The following is a 21,357-nucleotide window of genomic DNA, read 5'->3' on the forward strand; positions in this document are numbered from 1 at the left end:
CAAATAAAAGGTGAATTGATCCCAGTGCATGACGGAGGACAATATCACGATAAATTAAATATCCACTATGCGATTATCGTGAGTGTTTTTTATCACGATAAACGATAATATCGGTTAGCGTCCCATCCCTAGCAGCCATTAGCCCAAGAATGAAAACAAACTTTGAGAAAAAGGCCCAGTATTTCTGGGGAATCTCCAAACAAAAGAAAAACAGCCAGGATTTCTGGGGAATCTCCACACCCAGAGAACACAGAGATGGTAAAGAGACCGTAGCGTTATGGAAGTGGTTGTTTTGAAGGTGACAGTGGTTGATAAATATTACAGCGAGGCTGTAATTAATGGAGCGCCTATTTTAAGCCTTTCTCTGCAACAGCCTATTTTAAGGAAGGGTGGGTGCTCTGCTGCTCTCCCTCTCTCGACACACACTTGTTCTTCGCTTGGCTCTACAGACAAAGATGAGAGAGCGAGGAGGAGGAGGAGGTATTCTGCTGTTGGTCAGGTCACATGATATTCAATCTCTCTCCGTGTTTTTTTTCCCTCACGACAACATGTCTCCGTCACACACACACACCGGGGAAAGCCGCTCCGTATCAGTTATCGCTCTTCTGCACTCCCAGTCTTTATTAGAAGGATCAATCACAGACGCTTTCCCTACGGTCCTATTATTTTCCCCCATGTATTTCCGAGGGGTCTTTGCATAGGTTCATTTAAGGGAGGCCAGCAGATAGGCTATATATATATATATATATATATATATATATATATATATATATATATATTAGAGGTGCAACGATACACAAAATTCACGGTTCGATACGGTTCGATATTTTTTCGATACAAAAAATAAACAGAAATGTCCTTGATTTATAAATGTATTTTTATAACTATGTATTTTTTCGTTGGAGTCCCATTAATTTAACTATACAGGATAAAACACACAAAAAATAAATATGCTTTAAGTAGCATGTGAGGTGTCAAACTAGGGGTTTTTAATGATTCTGAATCCATTGCAAGCATTTGTTTTGCACAAAAAACATTCCTTGGGCTAAAAACAGCCCCCATAAAATTATGGTTTAGTGATGAGTCATCACTTTTCACAGTTTTGTGGGAGCCGCCTTTAACCCGAGGAATGTTTTTCATGCAAAACAAATGCTTGCAATGGTTCGATATGTTGCACCCCTAATATATATATATATATATATATGTTTCTGTAAACTCAATTTTTGTTTAAAAATGTACATGTAAAAATTAAACGTACAAATAGTTCATACAAATTGTTTACTAACAATTATGTTAACTCATTTCCTGCGATCCCCGTAGAAACCGGAGATTTCCCGCTGTACCACTCTGTGATGCCTGAGGAGCCAGAAGATTTAATTAGCTTTAATCAAGTATGATCGCTCATTATAGCCGATTCTGGCTCTTTAGGCCCGCCTCCTAACTGTATCCGGTCGTATTTCCGGTTTGGACCGGATCTAGGTTTCCATATCCGGTCTGACGTCCAATCGTAGCTCCGTTCCCATAGGTTTTTTATTGTAAACAAAGGAAGGAGCTGCACGGCCATAGAATGGTCTTTTTTCACAATTGTTTTTTTAATTTGGTAGCTGTTTGATTCCTCTACCCGCCTGGCATATGATCTGCGCACATATCGTCGTGCATGTGCCCACGTTAAAAGGTAAGGACAATTTGGCAGGAAAACAGTTCAGCCTATGTTTAAAATAGCAGCAAATGAGTTAATAACGCATTTTTTTTAAATGAAAGTTTTAAATCCACACATTTTAAGTTTCAAAATCAGAATGTACATAAATAGTCATATAAATGCAGATATGAAATAAGTGTTGCATTGTGTATTGTTGTTATGGTGAAACTCAACATATAAGCGTTCAACACATTAAGAAATAGTACCAGACAAAAGCCAGTAACTGTCAAAATATTACAGTACACCAATTCATAGTCTAAATAAATACATTTTTGCAATACTGGGTATATTTTCTTAATAATCCAATTGCCTTTGGTTGTTAGATAAATTGCTGTGAGGTTGAAAGTACTGTACTGTAGGTATAATAGCATTTTAACAGCATACCAGGTAACAAGAGAAATCAGACAAAATCAACCACAAAACATCAACAAAAATATACTGTGGACAGTGGAGTGTGGAAGTAGTGCCGTTACTGCATAGAAGGATGTAGTGATGATCAGGGGTGTCACAAGAGGGGGGGGGGGGGGGACACCTTACTTGAGATTCATTGGGCCCGTGTTGTCTGCCGCTGTGCTTAAAGGGTTCCCCTGTCGGCCCTGACCTCTATCTGTCACTGTTTTATTTGTCTTGCTGTTTCTGGACTGATGCTGAACTGTGCTCAGTGAATTTTGTTCCGATCTGGATTGGGTACCTGCCCTCTCCATGCTGAGGGGGTCGTGGGGGGCTGGGGACTGATTGCTTCGCTCATCATGTATTGACTTTTCCATTCTACATGGTATTGTGTCTGAGCTTGTCTTGTTTGTTATTTTTGTTTTGTTGTCATTTTCAAAAATAGCAGATCTACAAGCTCGCGGCGCCGCGCTGTGAGCTTGTATATCTGCTATTTTTCAATAGTTAAAGCACAAAATGTGAGTGAATCCTTGTACCCAGAGCCCAGAATTTGGTGTGACACCCCTGGTGATGGTTGTTGAAGTGTGGAAAGGTAAATAGGTCAATCAGTGCCCCCACCCACCCACCCACCAGTGAAACCACAAAGCAGCCTGCATGCATGGGCCCGTGGGAAGCCCCCACGGTGCCGTGCTGGAGGAAGAGCCATCAATCAGCCCACCACGGCAAGCAAGGAACACCACAAGTCAAGTCACCACCAGCACCAAACCACTTTCAGAGATGGGCAAAACACACAAGTCAAATAGGGCTGCAACAGTTAATTGAACTAATCGATTATAAAAAAATAATAATCGATTAATGATTTTAATAAATAAAATATAGCAGATCTGCAACCTCACAACACGTCAAGTGCCACAGGGGGTATTTATTTGTATTTTTAAGCCAGTACCCAAACAAAGTTTTGTTTGTTTTACAAATGTATCCACAACTTTCCAACATCCCATCGTGCATTGCGCAGAAGTTGCACGGAGCTTCCGGAGCCGCAGCCGAGTGAGATTTACAAGCTCACAACGGTTGCATCTGCGACGCGACGTGAGCTTGTATGTCTGCTGTTAACCGGAAGTGTGGTGCAAAAGATTCTCCAGTAAATTCCCGCGGAAAGAGGTGGATACATTATTCCTGAATACATACATTTGTAATAAATGTATAGGCTGAAATACAGGCCAACACATGCCTAAAATTATTATAAATGTATTTGTTATGCCTTTCTGGGAGAGAGGAGTTTCACACTAGCTAGCTGGATTGCCAAAATGAATGGAAGGATGCCATTCTCAGGAAGTTTCATGCAGGTCACAATCGCTGCCCTTCAGCTCTAGTAATGGTGAGTGAAATTAACCAATAAAAATATACACATAGTACTGCTGTATTTTAGTAGATAATTATTATGCAAAATTCATCAGCCTAATTTGTTAGTGGCTGAGGAACTGTCCATGGTCCTGGAATCATCGCTCACTCAATCCTGCTGTAGAGACGCAGGTTAATGGCTTTTTGCTGTGGAGGTGGCGACAAGTTACTTTAATGCTAGTGTGTTAGTGTGTTTTCTGTATGGATGACAACTTACTTTGTTGTTTAAGTGTTTAAGTTTGAAGTAATCCCACAAATAGGCAGCAGGCATCGACACTAAGGCTTGTCCACCTGCCCCCAGCAGGTAAATAAAACTTTACCTTTGGGCAAGTAGAACATGACCAGTACTTGCTTGACGGGTAAGTGCCTCTGAGACCTTAGTGTCAACCCCTGGGCATAATAAGTTATTTGCACCTCGACTTCTCTGATAGTGTGATTGTTTCACTTTACTTATTGTTTGTGGTCGATGCATATTTATACATATTGTTTTTCACTTCATTCTTCATTCTAGTGTTCATGGGCTAGGCCTGCTGCTGGTTGTCTGGGACTGTCCCTGGTCACGAGGCAACGTGTTGTGAGCTTGTAGATTGGCTACTTTGGCCATTTGTTGTGGTTAGACATACAGTATAGGGTATTTCTTCCCTGATTTATTAGTAATTATTTATAGGCTTGAGTAGTTATCATATCTACAGATAATGTTCAATTGAATATGCCAAATACATGTCTTTAAATATAGTAGCATAAAACGTTATGGTATTAAATAAGGCTAAATAGGACCACTTCACCTATTTTCAACCCATGTTCCCATAATTGGACCTCTCTAATGCTCATTATATAAGATGGCACCAGTTCTGCCACTTGTGTCAAAGAAGAGGTCTGTGGACAGTTCAAACTTGTTTTACTTTCCCCTTTATATTTTTTATTAATGAACAATGGCTTCTATTTAGCATGTTATTAGCATGGATGATGTCATTGGTAGGCAGGTTTCTGCACTGTCCATAGCCCACCAATGAGACGCAGATAGAGCAGACAGAATTTGTGCCATCTAATAATAATGAGCATAAGTCAGGTCAAATGATATGACGATATGGTTGAAAATGGGAAAAGTGCTACTTTAAGCCGAATAAAAACCCATCAATTACAATTTCTTTGCGTCGACTCTCTGATATATATATATATATATATATACAATACATTAAATTATTTGATTAACCAAAAGCGTAATCGATAGAATAATTGCAGAGAAAACAATCGATCGTTGCAGCCCTAATAGTCAAAGTCAGCAGCACACCCCAGTACCTAAAGATCTGCCTCCTCTTTTGAGAGCTAGAGGAGTAGCCTTCAGTGGAAAGTCTGTTGAGGAGGTTAACATTGGGAGAAAAATGCTGTGGTTACAGGATTGGATTTGAGAAGGGAGAGGCTGGGGTAGGTGGGTGGGAAGTCAGGAGAGGAGGGAGGGGTGTCGGGGAAGGTTGAAGGAGGTACTGTATAGTGTAGAACTTTTACCCCTAGAAATAAAAATGCACACAAAGCAGAAACTGTTGAAAGGCCCACGCACCCCTTTTCTCTCCCTCTCAGCATATTGTCTCTTAATCACTCATCCTCAACAGCGGGGGGCCAGGGAGGGAGGTGGGACTTAAACTGACCACTATTAGATACCTTTTTTACTCCTATACAAAACGGGTCTTCCGTTACAAAAAACATCTTTGTCAAAGACATTATGTTTCCCCCACACTGAAGGTTACTTCAGCAAAACAGGGAAAGAAATTACATAAATTTAATAGATCAGTTGCCTGTTAACTCCAAGAATTAAAGACAAAACCACTTCTTTTGCTCCTCTCTGAAAAGGATTTCATAGGGAATGAATGAGCTGGACAATGATCATTAACTTCTGTACAGTGGATCTAAATTCTATCCAGACCTCTACAGAATCTGGACGTAGCTGTAGTCTCTGTATCTTCTATAACAGCAGACTGACAAGCACATTTGAACCCATTTAGACCTGGAACCACTTTAACCATTATTTTATGCTTTAACTATAAACATATAGCAGATGTACAAGCTCACAGCACAGCATCAAGTGCCACGCTGCAAGCTTGTAGATATGCTATTTTTGAAAAATCTAGATACTTTTTTGCAAATCTTTGAATATTTATTTTTAAAAGCGAACATTTGTAACTCAAATATTTGCTTCTGGGGGGTACCTGGAACAACATATTTTGAGATGGGGGTCCGCAGCCAAATACATGTAATTTTGGGGGTCCTTGACATGAAAAGGTTTGAGAACCACTAATTTAGAAGGAAGGATTTAGAAGACATTTATAGAATCGTGTCAAAAATATTCAAAGACTTGCACACATTTTCAAGATCCTTCAAAAATGGTAGATCTACAAGCTTGCAGCGCTGTGAGCTTGTATATCTGCTATTTTTTCAATAGTTAAAGCATAAAATAATGGTTAGTAAGTAATAATGCGTAATAATGCGTACCAGGTCAAAATGTTTTTTAAGCTCTTGGGAAGGGGAACACGGGTGAGACTCCCCTGCATCGTGGTCTTACCTGTTGTCGTTGATGTATCCGTTTTGAGAGGACTGCAAAGAAAAAGACACCTGTACATTATGAATAGCTTTATCCAACCAAGCAGGACCACTTGAGCCCAATCCTAAAAAAACGTGTAGATCAACACAATTAAAACTTCTCAAAAATGCTACATCTTCACTGGAGTTGACTTCATAGGGATTTAGAATGGGACACAATGTAGCAGTGACATACTAGGTTTCTCGTCTTTAGGGCAAGCACTCAATATGTTCTCTCTCTCCCCCTCGTGTTTTTATGCTTTATAAAGCCTATCTACAAGCTCACAACGTGTTGCATGGTGATGCGCCGTGAGCTTGTAGATAAGGATAAATCAGGGTTTATTCTGCCCCAAAAGTAATGATGTGCTCTTAGTCCCATTACTTAGTTAAGAGTTTTACGGGATGTGTCCCTCGTAGTACTGGAGTGACCTGCCCCATACTTACTTCTCGGGCAAAGATTCGGTCTCGTACCCGCTGGTACTCTTCCTCTCTCTCCTCGATGGACTTGCTTCGTCGCCCATCCTGCAGCGGCACGCGGATCTGCCAATTGGACAACAACCACCTTTCAGAATTTGTTCTGGCACTATTGATCCTCGAACAAAGGCCAATTAGGACGGCGAGTTACAATAAAGGCATAGACCAGGGCTCTACTGTGTTTTAGATGTTTTTTTGCTAAAGGGACCATAATTTGTCTCAAGGTCTGTGAAACCAAAAGCTGGCTTTGGTCTGACGCAGTTTTTTTTTAATTGGCTACCTTCACCATGCGTGAAAGACCAAGACATTGGCTTAAAATTGTATTTGTATTTATATAACAAAATCAAATGCCCTAACATGTTTTGATTTAATGATTTAATAATACACAAGAGGGTGTGTGTTATATGCAATTCACAACTTTTCTCATATTTCGCAATTTTTTTCATGTCACATATTTCACAATTTTTCGCATATTCCGCAATTTCACCCCATAAAATCACACAAAACCCAGCATATTTCATCGCAAAATCAAAGATTTTTGCCCGCATTATCAATGATTTTAGTCCGCGTTTTTCTGGAGGGTCTACCTTACAAAAACACGTCAACTTCATATCATTGTAATTAAGATATTCAATAGAATTTTTTTATTTATTAATGCCACATTTAGGTACTATGTCCCTGAACTTCACATGAAACTTCCATCGTAGCTGCTTATAAGGCATCGCCTACAAAAACAATGATAGCGAGCCGGCAGCTTTTTTGTGACCAGCGCAGCTGATTTCTTTGTTTGATGAGATCTGTTCCATAATGCTCAATATCACCACGGGTAGATAGCTATTTCAACCAACCAGATTGCTTCGTCGGAACTACCTGTTGTATAGTTATGGTTATTGATGTATGTACTGTAATTGTATGTTTTTCTATGGACCATGAGTCTGCAATAAAAGCATTCATTCATTCATACAATCATATTCAGTGGTCAAGTCGATAAATATAGATTGTCACCCGGGCATTCATCCGCCAAGGTTGGTTACCATTAGCAACAACAAAAGCCTGGGCAATCATTGTTTATTAAATACCCAGGTGGTTTGTATGAGCAATCTCATTTCAATCCATCAATAATGCGCCTTTGCTGTACACATGATTTTCAAGTAGTTAGACACAATGAGATAGCTCTGTTTACTCTTACAATTTTTTTTTAAAACCAAGTGTAAACAGGATACAATGAGAAAATAGCTTTTGTTCAATACTGCAACCGTGGTGGCTATGTTTGAAATGTTGAGTTTCTTAGTGACAGTTCAGGATGCAGTGGCACTTCAGCTTCCACTAATTGTTAAACAAATTAAACATTTTAGGAGCAGTGTCCAAAAATGTGTTTTGCAAGAATCGGCCTCATGGTGGCGCTGGAAGAGGGGCATGTGAGAATTGATGGTTGTGGTTTGGCAGGCAAGGAGTGTGTGTGCAAAATTTGGCATGGATCGGGGCTACGGTTGCGGAGATATGAGCAGGGCAAAAGTGTGACGTGTGACAGACTGACAGCTGGTCGAGGTTTTGACAGTAACTGCGACCTGACGCTCGCAACAAATAGCAGTAGGTATGAACTCTAAATCACTAATTACATGTGCACGGTTTAAGTGGCCTAGTTAAAAGGCAATATAAAAGCAGCAGATATTGGATCACCATCCCTTGTGTATGGTTAAAAATAGCTAATGCTAATGTTTTGATGTTGGGAGGGTCAGTGCTCATAAGAAAAAAGGCCTGTGGACGCACTTAACAAGTCTCTCAAGGGTGCTATATAGTAGTATAACTGTTAATTAAACTGATCAATTTAATGAATACAAAATTATTGATTTTAATTAATAGAAAAAATAATACAAAAAACTGAATCAGCAGATCTATAAGCGCATCTCACTGTGATGCGTTGTACGTTTTTGCACGACACTGCTATACAACAAAGTATGGGGCTTAAGTAGTCAATTCAATTCAGTCGATTATAAACTCAATTACAATTGGTCTGCATCAATTTGTTGATTATGTGAAAAGTAAAAAGAAGGAGAAAAAAAAACGCTTCTTGATTATTCAAATAATCAAAAAGGTAATCAAAAAAGTATCAATAGTTGCAGCCCACGTGCCATGTAGCAGGACAGGTACCTGATTATCGTCCTTGTCCATGCTGGCATCATCCCTCTTGAGGATGAACTTCTTCTGGAAGTCCACGTTGCGCTCATCCTTGATGTGCTCAGAGAACCGTTGTTCAGGGCTGTGGGAGAAAACCGTGAAACATTTCCATGACCATCTTAATAGACACAGTAATAACACATTATTCCGATTAAAAAATGGTCTCCGCCAGGCCATCCTACAATTTTCAAATCTGCCTGATGGTGATTCACATTTTTACTTATAACTGGACCGCTCGGCGTGAAACCTAATTGCAAGCAAAGGAAAAACCTCCACCCCACACTTTCAACATTGTCCTGTTAAAGCGCCACCAGGAGGCAGATTTTTTAAAGAAATTAAAAATATATATTACTACTACAGAAGATGTTGAACAAAACTCACGCAAAAATCTCTATAGTCATGTGATCAAGACGGATCTGCCGGATTTTTCATGTTCCATCCTGACTGACCAAGACTGGCAAAGTTTACAGGAGTGGCTAAAATTGCCTCAAATCATGAACGCAGCGTCCGATTGCTCCCACTAGGCAGAGGAAGAAATGCCACCCATTTTTTCAAAAATATATATTTTTTTATATATTACTCCTACAGATGGAGATGAAAGACTCCCTGCAAATATGTATTACAGCCTACTTTCCATAGCCTGAAGGGATGGTTGCGCTGCAATTGACTAGTTCATTGTTAGGCCAACAGGCATCCCATAGCCTGGAGGGGCAATTGCGCCGTGGCTGACTAGTTCGTTAACTTCAATTATGTAACTAACCTCATCACTCAGAGACGTTCATAGGGAAGTTATAGGCCCAGCCCCACTGTTAAAGTCCAGGCAAAAAGGAAGAAATTAAGTGAAAAAATATCCTTTACAGTTGCCATTAACAACTCATTGTAGCATGAAGATAAGGTTAAGTGTCTTGTTTGTAAAGTCTCCCGCGGTGTTAAATAAATTTACCAGTTGGTCTGGCAGTCATTCCTGCATAGAATTAAAGCCTGCCCTTTAAAGCTGCATAACGCAATATTTTTTGATAGTCTCAAGGCCTATGCTTGGCATGAATGTTTCATTGAGACGTTACCATGTTATTTTCTCTCCTTTATAGAGCATGTTGTAGAGCTGGGCTTATTTTGACACACAATATTGCAACTCACCTATTTCTCCATCAGTAGAGAAATAGTATTGCACAGTGGGGCTTTATCATGACTTTAGTCTCCAACAACCAATCACCCATGTTCCTGAGGCTGACCCGGTGAGCCACTTACATGCAGGGGTGTCACACCAAATTCTGGGCCCTGGGTACAAGGATTCACTCACAGTTCTTTAACTATTGAAAAATAGCAGATATACAAGCACACAGTGCGGCACCGAGTTTGTGCGGATTCTGAATATTTCAAATCCTTCTAAGGTTTTGAAAAACCTATATTTCTATGTCAGTGGTGCTCAAATATTTTTATGTCAAGGACCACACTCGGTGCCGCGCTGTGAGCTTGTATATCTGCTATTTTTCAATAGCTAAAGTATAAAATAGTTAAGGCCCCTCCACCTTGGGCCCTAGTAACTCTTACATGCGTGTGTTGCCCGTCTTGTTGATGATGACGGCTTTGCCCGTCTGGTCCACGTTGTGGTCCATGCCGAAGTAGGCCGCCACACGGTGTAGCAGCATGCGATGATAAGAGGTCATCTGAGGAAACTTCTTATACTGGTTACTGCAGGGGAGAAATGAACCACTTAATCTCCATATACTTACTTGACCAGAGTCCCGCCCCTCCTTTTTTTCAGATGTTGTGAGCTTGTAGATGTGCTATTTTTGCCAAATGTTTGCCCCAGAATAGGGGCATGTGATACACCAATTGATTGACCATTGATCAGCTCCATTGTGTCTCAGTTGTCTGCATTTCGTTGAATCTCAAACAACACGAGCACAATCTCTGTAAAGTGCCTTGAATAAAGGCACTATACAAATGCACCATTTACCATTTTTTAAATCATAATACCAATCTATAAGCTCACACCATATTGACGCATTGTGAGCATGTAGATCTCTGCAATTTTAGAAAGATGTTGAAAAGTTCTTGGTTTTGTTTTGCATATAATGCCATGCACAAAGTGGGGACACCAGGCTGAAAGTGGTTAACCAACACTTCAGCCTAGCAATGATAATATCCCAGCAACAGGGGGACACAGAGACCCACACAATAATAACCTCACGGTTAAAATGCCAGAGAGAACACGGTCTAGCATAAACTTTCTCTATAACATAAACTACAAACTGCTGTATTTATCTTATTACCATAGTGGCCTATAAATAAAAGTGGGATGGACTTCAGAGGGCTAAATTTAAGTACGAGTGAGTGGTTGTGAAGAATGTGGCTCACTTGTCGTCATTAATGAACTCCAGGATATCTTGTTCTAGTTTGAGCAGCATCATTCGATCCCTGTCGAAGCAAAGGGAGAGAGGGAGGGGTGAGAGAGAGGGGGGGTGAGTGAGAGATCATTGAGTAGAGTGCAAACAGAATACCAAGCAAAGATCAAAGGCAAGCACTGAATACTTTCCCAATGCCGTCTAAAGTAAGGATGGGCAGTCCTTCCCAATCCCCCCCCCCCCCCCCAGAGGCTTAGAGTAGGGGCCATGTTCAATGCCAAACACTGCGGAACACTCTAAATAGAAATCCAATAGTGAGAGGATGGGATTCCCCCCCTCTATATGCTACAGTAGCCCATCTTGCCCAGTAGGATTCATTTCTATGCCAACATGTCTTAAACCATGATGGATTAGTCTCACACAAGATCAACCCGTGAAGTATAATAGTCACTTACCTGGGATTGTTTTTCAGTGTGTTGACCAGAAACTCGTGAACGTCGATGCCCGTGGAGTCCGTGTACTCCTGACTGGAGTCTGACAGCGATGGAGAAGGGGTTAGAGCAGTGGTTCTCAACCTTTTCAGGCCGTGACCCCCAAAATAATCATATTTTAACTGGGGACCCCCCCCCATCTTGACGAGCACTAAGGGTTGAGGCATTACATTTTGTATAACACGGTTCTATTGTGAAAATAGCAGATCTACATGCTCACAACGCCGCGGGTTGCGAGGCGTTGTGAGCATGTCGATCAGCTATTTTCACAATTTCTGCCTCTAATATTTCACAATTTGTTTAATTTGTCATTTTAGAGGTATTAAAAAGTCATTATATTGTCACTTTAGAAATGTACATATACCCTCTATACACTTAAAACTATGTTGGTTTGTTGACTGTTGAGAGAGAAAATAATGTTGCACATTAACTTAATCATCTGGGGACTCCCCTGGGGGGGACCCACATGTTGAGAACCACTGGGTTAGAGAAGGGTTAGCACTTGTGAGAATGGTAGCATCAGAGACACCGTTATTGAGATGGTGAAGTAAAGAGTGCTTGAAGTAAGGGTGCTTAACATAGCTCTTTGACCCCCCCACCCCAATCCCCGTCACCCCACCAGCATGGGTTCTTGAGGGAATGATATCAGCACCCTGAGACACTAGCAGGGTTTCCCCTCTTTCCAGGAAATCATTTTCCAGGACGGGGGGATATGCTGTGCTTTTTTCCGTCATGGATTATCCCTTATACACAATGGTTATGACTGCATTTCCTTGCTAGTAGGAACTATACTATAATATCATTCTGTGCAGGAAAGAAAAGGCGTGAACCGAGGACTAATTGCAACAGATATGGTCCACTGTAAATTTATGCCTGACAGTTACAATTGACACTTGGGATGCTATTATTTTTAATATTTTTGTAATTACCGGTTATTTGGAGTGCCGCCATCCACTGCGCTTTATTTTAAAGAGACCCTGAAGCCACGTTGTGGAAATTCACTAAATCCAACCGGGGTGTTTACTTTCACATGGAAATGAATAATTCTAATGCCGCAGCACCGGTTTACCTGGTTACCAGCTAACGCGATGTGATAACGGGGCCGTGGCGTCGCACCCAAGCCCACAGAACCACGGCAGAACATTGAAGCAGCCTTGGCCCTACAGGCCAAAGCTGGAACTGCAGGCGTGGTGAACACAGCTGCTGGGTCTGCCATAGGGTTCTATAGACATAGTTTGACGTTCGGGACGTTCAAGACATTCATCGACGTAAGAAAAATTGGCCAAAAGTGAGCCAATTCACCCACAATGCACCTGGATTCAGCTACTTCCGGCAGTCTTCCGGGTGCTTCAAACGCCACCGAAATGATATAGTTCAAGAGTTATCCTTCCATTTGGTTTTAATAATTAAAAGAGCACCCTTGTCTTGTATGTCTCGTGTGTGATAAATGTACGGAGCACATTGACATTATGTCAAACATGCATGAACTTGAACCAATTTATGAAGAGTAAACACATCACAAAGGGCTGCAATATGTATGACTGTGGAGAGAGACAAGAAATGTGGAGAAAGAGTAGGGGTAAATGGTCCGGCTGGCTAGGAATCAATCTGGGGACTCACTGATCAGGATATTGCGCCATTACAAGAATAATTTCTACAACAACAAAGTAGTCCTCAGCAGACTGCACAAACAAGATAGCTGCCAATACTATTTTTTCTTTAAGTTAGTCAAGTCACATCTTTGTGCAGCTCTGCCTGTCAACCTTTGAAGATTTACTACACTTTTTTCCTGACACCAAAGCATCTGATAGCCCATTTCCTTCGCTTAACAGTGCTGGCTCAATTTCAGGTTTTTTTTCAAGTTCACCGATATAATCCTTCACCTGCTCTGTGAGTCGTCCTTTTAAGATGGACTTTTTCCGGAGACATGCATTGCTCTATCCACTCCTCCATAGTTAAGCCCAAAAATACTCTATACTGAGGATGACTCATTGCTGCAACTAGGGTTGGGAACCGGAACCGGGTCTGAGATCGAATAACTGAAGCCCTGAATTTTCTAATCTGCGTTCATTTGGCTCAGCTGTGCAGATTGCAAGCGACTGTGGTGACGTCATGCCAACTGAATTGGGTTGATACACCCACTGAGCTAGGATCCGAATGCCAGTGCCCTTCAATAGAAACACTAGCCCCTTCCCAGTTCCCACCGTTGTGAAGTCCCCCACGCACCCATGCTACAGTACTGTATGTGGGGACTGGGGACGGATGTTGGGTAAACTAGGCAGTGGGTAGTCTTGCGTGGTCAGACTGTTGACTCCGCGATTTGGAAATGCTCCCGTCAAACAGTCTGGAATAACGGAAGAATGATGAGTAACCGGTTAAAGCGTAAGTGAAGCCTCCTCCTCACTTTCCGTTTCCGTCTCACATCGCGCACATTTATCATTATATAAATACAAATCATCTAAGCATTATTTAGCTTGCCGTTTAGCAGAAATTACATTTTAAAATATATTTTCGTGAATGGAAATGCCAGCTGCCATTACTCGCTGTTCAGGAGGTGTAGTTCCAGACTCTATATTGTGGAATAGTTGTCTGGCTACGCGAGACTAGGCAGTGGGTGACTGGATAATGTTCTGTTTATAATGTTTATAATGGGACAGATACATGTTGATGACAGGACTCTAGACATACTGTGTACCGCTTTGCATGATTTTAGGGCAAAATCTGTAGGAGCAGTGTCCAAAAATTAGTTTTGCAAAAATCGGCCTCATGGTGGCTCTAGAAGAGGGGCATGTGAGAAAGGTTGTGAGGTTGAGGTTTCGCAGCCAAGGAGTGTGTGTGCAAAGTTTGGAATGGATAGGGGCAACAGTGGCGGAGATATGAGTAGGGGAAAAGTGTGACGTGACAGACAGACTGACTGACTGACTGACTGACAGCCAGTGGAGCTTTTCATAGTAACTTGTGACGTATCACAGGAGCAGAGTCACATCGCCAAACTGAACGAAACAGCATTGAAATAATAGATCTTACCACGTGACAACATCTTGCGTGGGGCCTTCTCTTTCTTCTCTTCATTTTCGTACTCATCTTTTGAGGACTTCTCCTCCTCCTTGTCTGACGGACAGCTGATGTGAAGTTGGATGATATCCTAGAAAAAAAAAAGACAACCATTAGGATTAACTTATTATTCAAACATTACGTTTTCTGTACTGATTGTGCTAACTCTTCAACTTAATTCTCTAGGAGTACTGGTCCCCCAAAAAGTAGAGCTACCTTACATGTGGGAAAACATTGATCTACACTACAGGCTAAATTAACCAGTACACTATTATGTTAGAAGTTGAAACCAGCACTCTAACCCTAACCCTTAGACAAAGGTACTGCAGCTGTTTTGTCAAAACACTGGGAGTGATTTCTCTTCCGAACCTTGTATACTAGACTTTGCACCAGTCACCCAAAAACGCAAATTCTGTCATTTACTTACCTTCATACAGTACTAGTTGAAACAAGGATAACATTTCTTTGTCCACACAACACACAAGGAGTTTGCCAGCAAAACTTCATAGCAGCTTTCTCCAAAACAACTGAAGTCAATGGTAACCAGTTCTTAAGAGTTCCAAAAAGGGCAAAAGAATGACCATAGAATTACTCCATACAGCTTGTGGAGCAGAATAGGTGTTCAGAAGCCAAACGATCGCTTGTTCATGCTCTGTTCGATGAAGTGAAATGTCCCTCGCATGTTTACAGTCCTACGCAGAAGTCTACATCACACAAACGGCTGTAGTGATTATTTGCAATTTCGGTGTGATCATTTGCTACGAAGTTTTGCTGACAAACAATTCATCACATGCATGAAAAAAATATATGAAAAAAGATGAACATTTAATAACCGAGGGTTATTAAATGTATGGGAGATTTAGGAATAGAGCAATAGGTTTGCAGTTACCGATTCTGGAAGTCCATCAATGCCGAATGGACCGGAAGATTCCTCACACACTGCCAGACTCCGTACCAGTTTCAGCTTAGCATTAGACTGCAACACAATCAAAAACACAGTCCTTGTAGAAGGTATAGACTTGCATGTAAATGCTAGAGATAAATATAACCTCTATTAACACTATATATAATATTGCTGCCCCTTTCGTCTTTTTTCTCTGCCGAGTCAACCTTGTTTTGTGATGTGCCCTTGATACTGATATTATGAAAACCCCAGGCATGTTTATACCACTCTCCTTCACCACAGAATGTTGAAAAAAAAGAAAAAGGGGGGGGGCAAGAAAGAAAAACAACTTTGTTGCTGTATGTGTCCAATACAATATGCAAGAACTACATCTCGTCACTGTCCGGCAGAAACCTTGCATCTCCAAGTTTCAAATTTGCATGTTTTTTTTCATAAATTAAAACCCTGCCTCATCATATAAGACTGTTGTACAAAACTTGTGAAAATAGCAGATCTATAAGCACAAAACGCCTTGATAAATATGATAAATACAAAACAAACAGCACCTTGAGTAACAAGTGGCAATAGAGCTCTCTGAGGTAGGAGATTCTGAGCGAACAGGAGAACGAGGGGAACATGAAAACCACATGGCCGATGAGGGCAGGTTATACATTAGAAGGGAAGCTCCAAACATTGTAATAATCATCAGTGATGATGCACATTTTCTGTTACTAAAGAGCCTGCTGCTGACACACTTGGCTGGCATCTCAACCATTCTGTAGTGCAACAAGGGGATGAGAGAGAGGATCCACACAGTAGAAACCAGGTCAGGACAACAGGGGGCTTGCAGCAAAGACATCGCCCAGATGCATGGAGCTTGTGCGTGTGTGCGTGTGTGTGCGTGTGTGTGTGTGCGTGCGTGCGTGCGTGCGTGCCATGTGTACACACAACTATATAAAGAGGGCAGAAGGTCAGATCTAATCCCATTAACAAGGAGCTATTAGAACCATTACAAGTGCATCATGTGGCGTGGGAGCTGTTCCCTTAAATACACACAAAGTAATGGGGCCAGTGGTGGGAAAAGTACTAGCTCACAATGCGTTGCGGTGCGACACGTTGTGAGCTTGTAGATCGGCTATTTTCAAATGGACAAAATGTATATAGGGCTGAAGTGGTTAATGTATGTTTTGTAATAATAGTACAAATCTAGAAAGCAAGCAACTAGTAACTTAAGTTTTCTGTAACTAAAATGTTTGAATCCGAGATGTAGTGGAGTAGAAGTATTGGAAATTGGAAATACTCAAGTAAAGTACAAATAACTCAAAATTGTACTAAGTAAATTGTACATTTACTTAGTTACTTAACACCACTGATCTTTAAAACATTCAATCCGGGAAACATTTGTCAAAACTAGAAGATCTACATGCTGTAAAAGCTTGTGAGTTTGTAGATAGGCTATTTTCCGAAGAGATTTGGTGTAGAGCAAGGGTCTTCAACAAGGGGTCCAGGACCCCTAGGGGGTCCTCAGAGTTACTACAGGGGGTCCTCCAAATATTTGTGTGATTTTACTTTTTTACTCCTTTTTTATATTAACCACTTGAACCCTAGTGTCCATATTCTGAGAACTTTAGCCAAAAATAGCAGATCTACAAGCTCACAACGTTGTGAGCTTATAGATCGGCTATTTTCGGCAAAGAGGTTTGGTGTAGAGGGGAAAAAGAGCAGACTAAGTACAGAGTGAAAGGTCAAGTTTATTAAGTATTGACGGTTCAAGTGGTTAAAAATCTGAAAACACACATTGACATGAATCCAAAATAAACTGATGACTGTGCTGTCAAACGATGAAACTATGGTTACAGGTTGTAGGGGTCCCTGCTTTGTCTCTCTCTCAGCTAAGGGGTCCTTAAAACGTTGCAGACCCCTGGTGTAAAGGGAGAAAATGAGGGGGCAAGGATATATCCCTGTGAGACCCTGTTCAATGAAGCTTACAGGGTTTAAGTGGTTTATACTGTAGTTCCAATACGCCCACAATAGAGTGATCGATAATGTTAAATCACATTTCCCTTTGAGCAAAACAATCCTGCAAACCAAATGAAACTAGAAAACTCTCTCGCCAGGCCAGGTTGCCTACCCAGGACCCGCAACTGATACATCATGTAGAGCTGGGTGCAATGACCGGGGTTGTGTAATGCATACCGCAGTGTCGAGTTAATTACCACGATAATAATAATATGCATTTTCTTTTTAACACTATCATTTTTTTATATTGTTTTATTTATTTTTTATTTAATTGAAAACAATTTGGGGGGAGATACCGCAATACAGCCAGCCATACAGTCACTTAACAGTGATGTATTACCGCGATAACCATACCGCCCCAGCCCTAACATCGTGATCATACAGTTATGACAGCAGAAATATAACATGTAATGATTTGTGTGAGGTTTGGACAGAATTTGTTGGAGTAGTAGCAAAAAGTGTGTTTTGAAGAAAACGTGAAATGGCACAGAATCTAGTCCGGCACTAATGGCCGGGGCCTATACAGTAGGTGGATTTGCGTCACGATCCAATTAATCCAGGGAAAAAAGTATTTTGATTTGATTGTACGACCTACAGTTCAAGAGTTATAGCCACCTGTAAAATCACAGTGAAGGTCTTTGCACACTGCTGCGTCTTTCGGGCCGAATATCGGAGTGGATTTCGGAGCGCGTGAATAAAAAAATCAACCTCAAGTTATGTCAATCACGTTTGCACACTGCCGCCCGTTTCGTATTTATTTTCAGACCAGGGTTGATTTTTTCCGATTTTCGCAGCTGTCGCACTGAGTCCCTTGCTCTCTCTCTCTCTTTCCTCTCTCTCTCCCTGGCCTATGGCTTTCGGATTTCCAAAACGCAACGAACACACGCAGTGCAGTGTGCAACCACCTTAAATCCTCAGTGTTCATTTATTATTATTTCATTTATATACTCTCAAGAGTTAATTTGACAGTAAGGATTTCACTGTGTGTTTCTTTGGTAATAGGATTATGAAGAACCACTGAGAATAAGAAGCCTCCCAAAGCTATTACACAGCAGTTGAGAGGATTAGAACGTTAATAATGGAAGGTCAACAAACTAGCAGATAGTCCAGTCAATCTAAGCTTTAAAAAAAAAGTGTGTTTTGCTAGGTTTCTGGGGTCAAAAACACGTTTACAGAGGATATATTCTAATGTCTGATGATGACTGTATTTGGAGTACCACTACCCCAATACCATTTTTATTTTGTTTTTGCCAGATTTGGCATTTACTGTATAGTTTGCGCTACACTGCTCCTCTGGATGTAAAATGGTCTAAACCTGGTATAAGTTGTTCATTATAGTCAAGCAAAATACTGTATACAGTATCAGAAGTATAAAAGCGTGTCAACCCCGGGGACCAAATTGTGATTTATTTTTTCTTTTTCAAAGAAAACGGCTCCCACAGACGTCTACCACAGACCAGCCAGCTCTCTCTTTGGGACCAATTGAAGCTGTTTCTTTTATTTTTAACGCACTGAGACTGGGAAGTGGGGTTCAATCCCAGGCTGAGTCAGATCAAAGACTATAAAATTGGTAACCAATGTCTCCCTGCTTGGCGCTCAGAATTAAGGTTTGGATTGGGGGCAACCCCTATGGCATACAGGTGTCATGTTCAGGGGGGTGTACATCAAGCTGCCTCACGCTATAGACACAGGATATAGGCTCCTGACCTATTGGCCACATGGCTCTGGAACTATTGGTTCCCAAGGCTACTTACAGTAAGTATATAACACATTTAACACATTAACTGCCAGGTATTAATTAGTGTGGTTGCTATAGGCCAGGGGTCTTCAACAGGGGGTCTAAGGGGTCCTCAGAGTTACTGCAGGGGGTCCTCCAAATCTTTGAGTGATGAAAAGTTTTTTCTCCTTTTTTATATTCCATATTCCATATTCTGAGAACTTAAGCAAAAAATAGCAGATCTACAAGCTCACAACGAGAGCTTGTAGATTGGCTATTTTCGGCAAAGAGGTTTGGTGTAGAGTGGAAAAAGAGCAGACTAAGTACAGAGTGAAAAGTCAACTTTATCAAGTATTGATGGTCAAGTGGTTAAATATCTGAAAACACAAACTGACATGAATCCAAAACACACTGATGATTGTGCTGTCAAACGATGAAACTAAATGGAATCTCTGAAAATGTGGGGGTCCCTGCTTCATCTCTCTCTCTCAACTAAGGGGTCCTTGGCCTGAAAACGTTGAAGACCCCTGCTATAGGCAACACACTATTGTTCAAGGTCTGAGAACTCTTATGCCAGCTTAGCAAAAAGTGAACCTGTTTTTTGTTAACCTTCTGGATATCTTGGACAATATAATGTCCAATCAGACAGGATTGGTCATTCCCTTCACATCACAATATATCATATAAAACGGAACTACAGGGGAATATTTGTGTCAGAGACTGCATGGCTAGCCAGATAACTACCAAATATTAAATGTGTCCTTGTAGGAATATAAAATCAGTCACTCGCCTTGGCTCTTTTCCTTCCATGGCCGTGGTTTGGAGCCCGTCTCTGTGCATGAGAAAAGTGAAAGGCATTGTAGAACCAAACGATAAATCAACTTTGCATAATAGAGCATATTAAATGTTACAGCTTATTCTTAAAAATTAGGGACTATGAAAGAATATTATGTTAGTAAAATATGATGTGAACATAAAATAACAGAAGCACAAATACAATTATGGCTCGACTAAATACAGGGCTCTATGGTAAGGTTTTTGCCAAGAAGTAGGGCTGTCACAATTATTACATAATAGTCTAATCGTGATTTTTGGACATAATCGTGGTTATTTCAGGTCAAAAATAGTGGAAATAGCAGATCTACAAGCTCACAGAGCTTGTAGATCGGCTATTTCCACCATCAATGTTCTTTTTGCGACCGTCAGGGAGCAGTTTACTATGAAAACCTCCACCGGCCGTCCGTCCGTCCGTCCGTCCGTCCGTCCGTCCGTCACACGTCACACCTTTGCCCTGCTCATATCTCCGCATCAGTATGACATCACACCACATGTGTACACAAACCTTTGTGTACGTTGCTGTGGCAACAGTCTGTTGTTGCTGGTCTGTTAGTGTACGTTAGCAACCACCTTAGCAACCATGGTTTTACCCTAGCAACCAACTGTTTACCCTAGCAACCAACTGTTTACCATAGCAACCATGTTTTTTTACCCTAGCAACCAACTGTTTACCATAGCAACCAGATACGCAGAGCAGGGATCTCCATATATGGGCATAAACAGGTGACATCACACTGATGTCAGATACTCAGAGCAGGGATTTCTCCATAATATATGGGCATAAAAGGGATTCTGTTAGGGATCTCCATATATGGGCATAAAAGGGATTCTGTTAGGGATCTCCATATATGGGCATACAAGGGATTCTGTTAGGGATCTCCATATATGGGCATAAAAGGGATTCTGTTAGGGATCTCCATATATGGGCATAAAAGGGATTCTGTTAGGGATCTCCATATATGGGCATAAAAGGGATTCTGTTAGGGATCTCCATATATGGGCATAAAAGAGATTCTGTTAGGGATCTCCATATATGGGCATAAAAGGGATTGTATCCCAGATGATGCCCTGTTAGGAGATCCACACTAACAGAATCCATATATGGTCCTACCGACAGCTGCTATAAGCCAACCCTGGCGATAAGGTCAGAGTCGAAGAAATGCTTCTTTCCTGGCAAGAATTGCCCCTTTATACTGTAGGGCTCGTTTGTGTATTGTATGACATCACGCCACATCATCGGCTGAGGACTGTGTGATGTCATCATATCTCCATATATGGAGACATAATAGTCT

The 21,357-nt window shown here is 41.1% G+C and overlaps 1 protein-coding gene across 9 annotated transcripts in view; it reads right to left on the reverse strand.

The window, feature by feature from the left end:
• Positions 1-21,357, reverse strand: part of r3hdm2 (R3H domain containing 2) — a 99,775-nt gene that overhangs the window by 29,736 nt on the left and 48,682 nt on the right. For 3 of the 9 annotated variants that reach the window (XM_080729129.1, XM_080729123.1, XM_080729122.1), the window contains exons 5-14: positions 20,019-20,060; positions 15,499-15,585; positions 14,583-14,700; positions 11,520-11,598; positions 11,078-11,137; positions 10,268-10,408; positions 8,690-8,798; positions 6,509-6,604; positions 6,048-6,097; positions 4,790-4,843 (exon numbers count right to left, since the gene is read on the reverse strand). In XM_080729129.1, coding sequence (XP_080585255.1) covers positions 4,790-4,843; positions 6,048-6,097; positions 6,509-6,604; positions 8,690-8,798; positions 10,268-10,408; positions 11,078-11,137; positions 11,520-11,598; positions 14,583-14,700; positions 15,499-15,585; positions 20,019-20,060 — 836 coding nt within the window. The remainder of the gene's footprint in view (positions 1-4,789; positions 4,844-6,047; positions 6,098-6,508; positions 6,605-8,689; positions 8,799-10,267; positions 10,409-11,077; positions 11,138-11,519; positions 11,599-14,582; positions 14,701-15,498; positions 15,586-20,018; positions 20,061-21,357) is intronic. The other 6 variants (XM_080729125.1, XM_080729124.1, XM_080729130.1 and 3 more) reach the window with 4 other exon arrangements.

The sequence above is a fragment of the Nannobrachium achirus genome (genome assembly GCF_963921795.1).
Source record: "Nannobrachium achirus genome assembly, chromosome: 6".
Lineage (NCBI taxonomy): Eukaryota > Metazoa > Chordata > Actinopteri > Myctophiformes > Myctophidae > Nannobrachium > Nannobrachium achirus.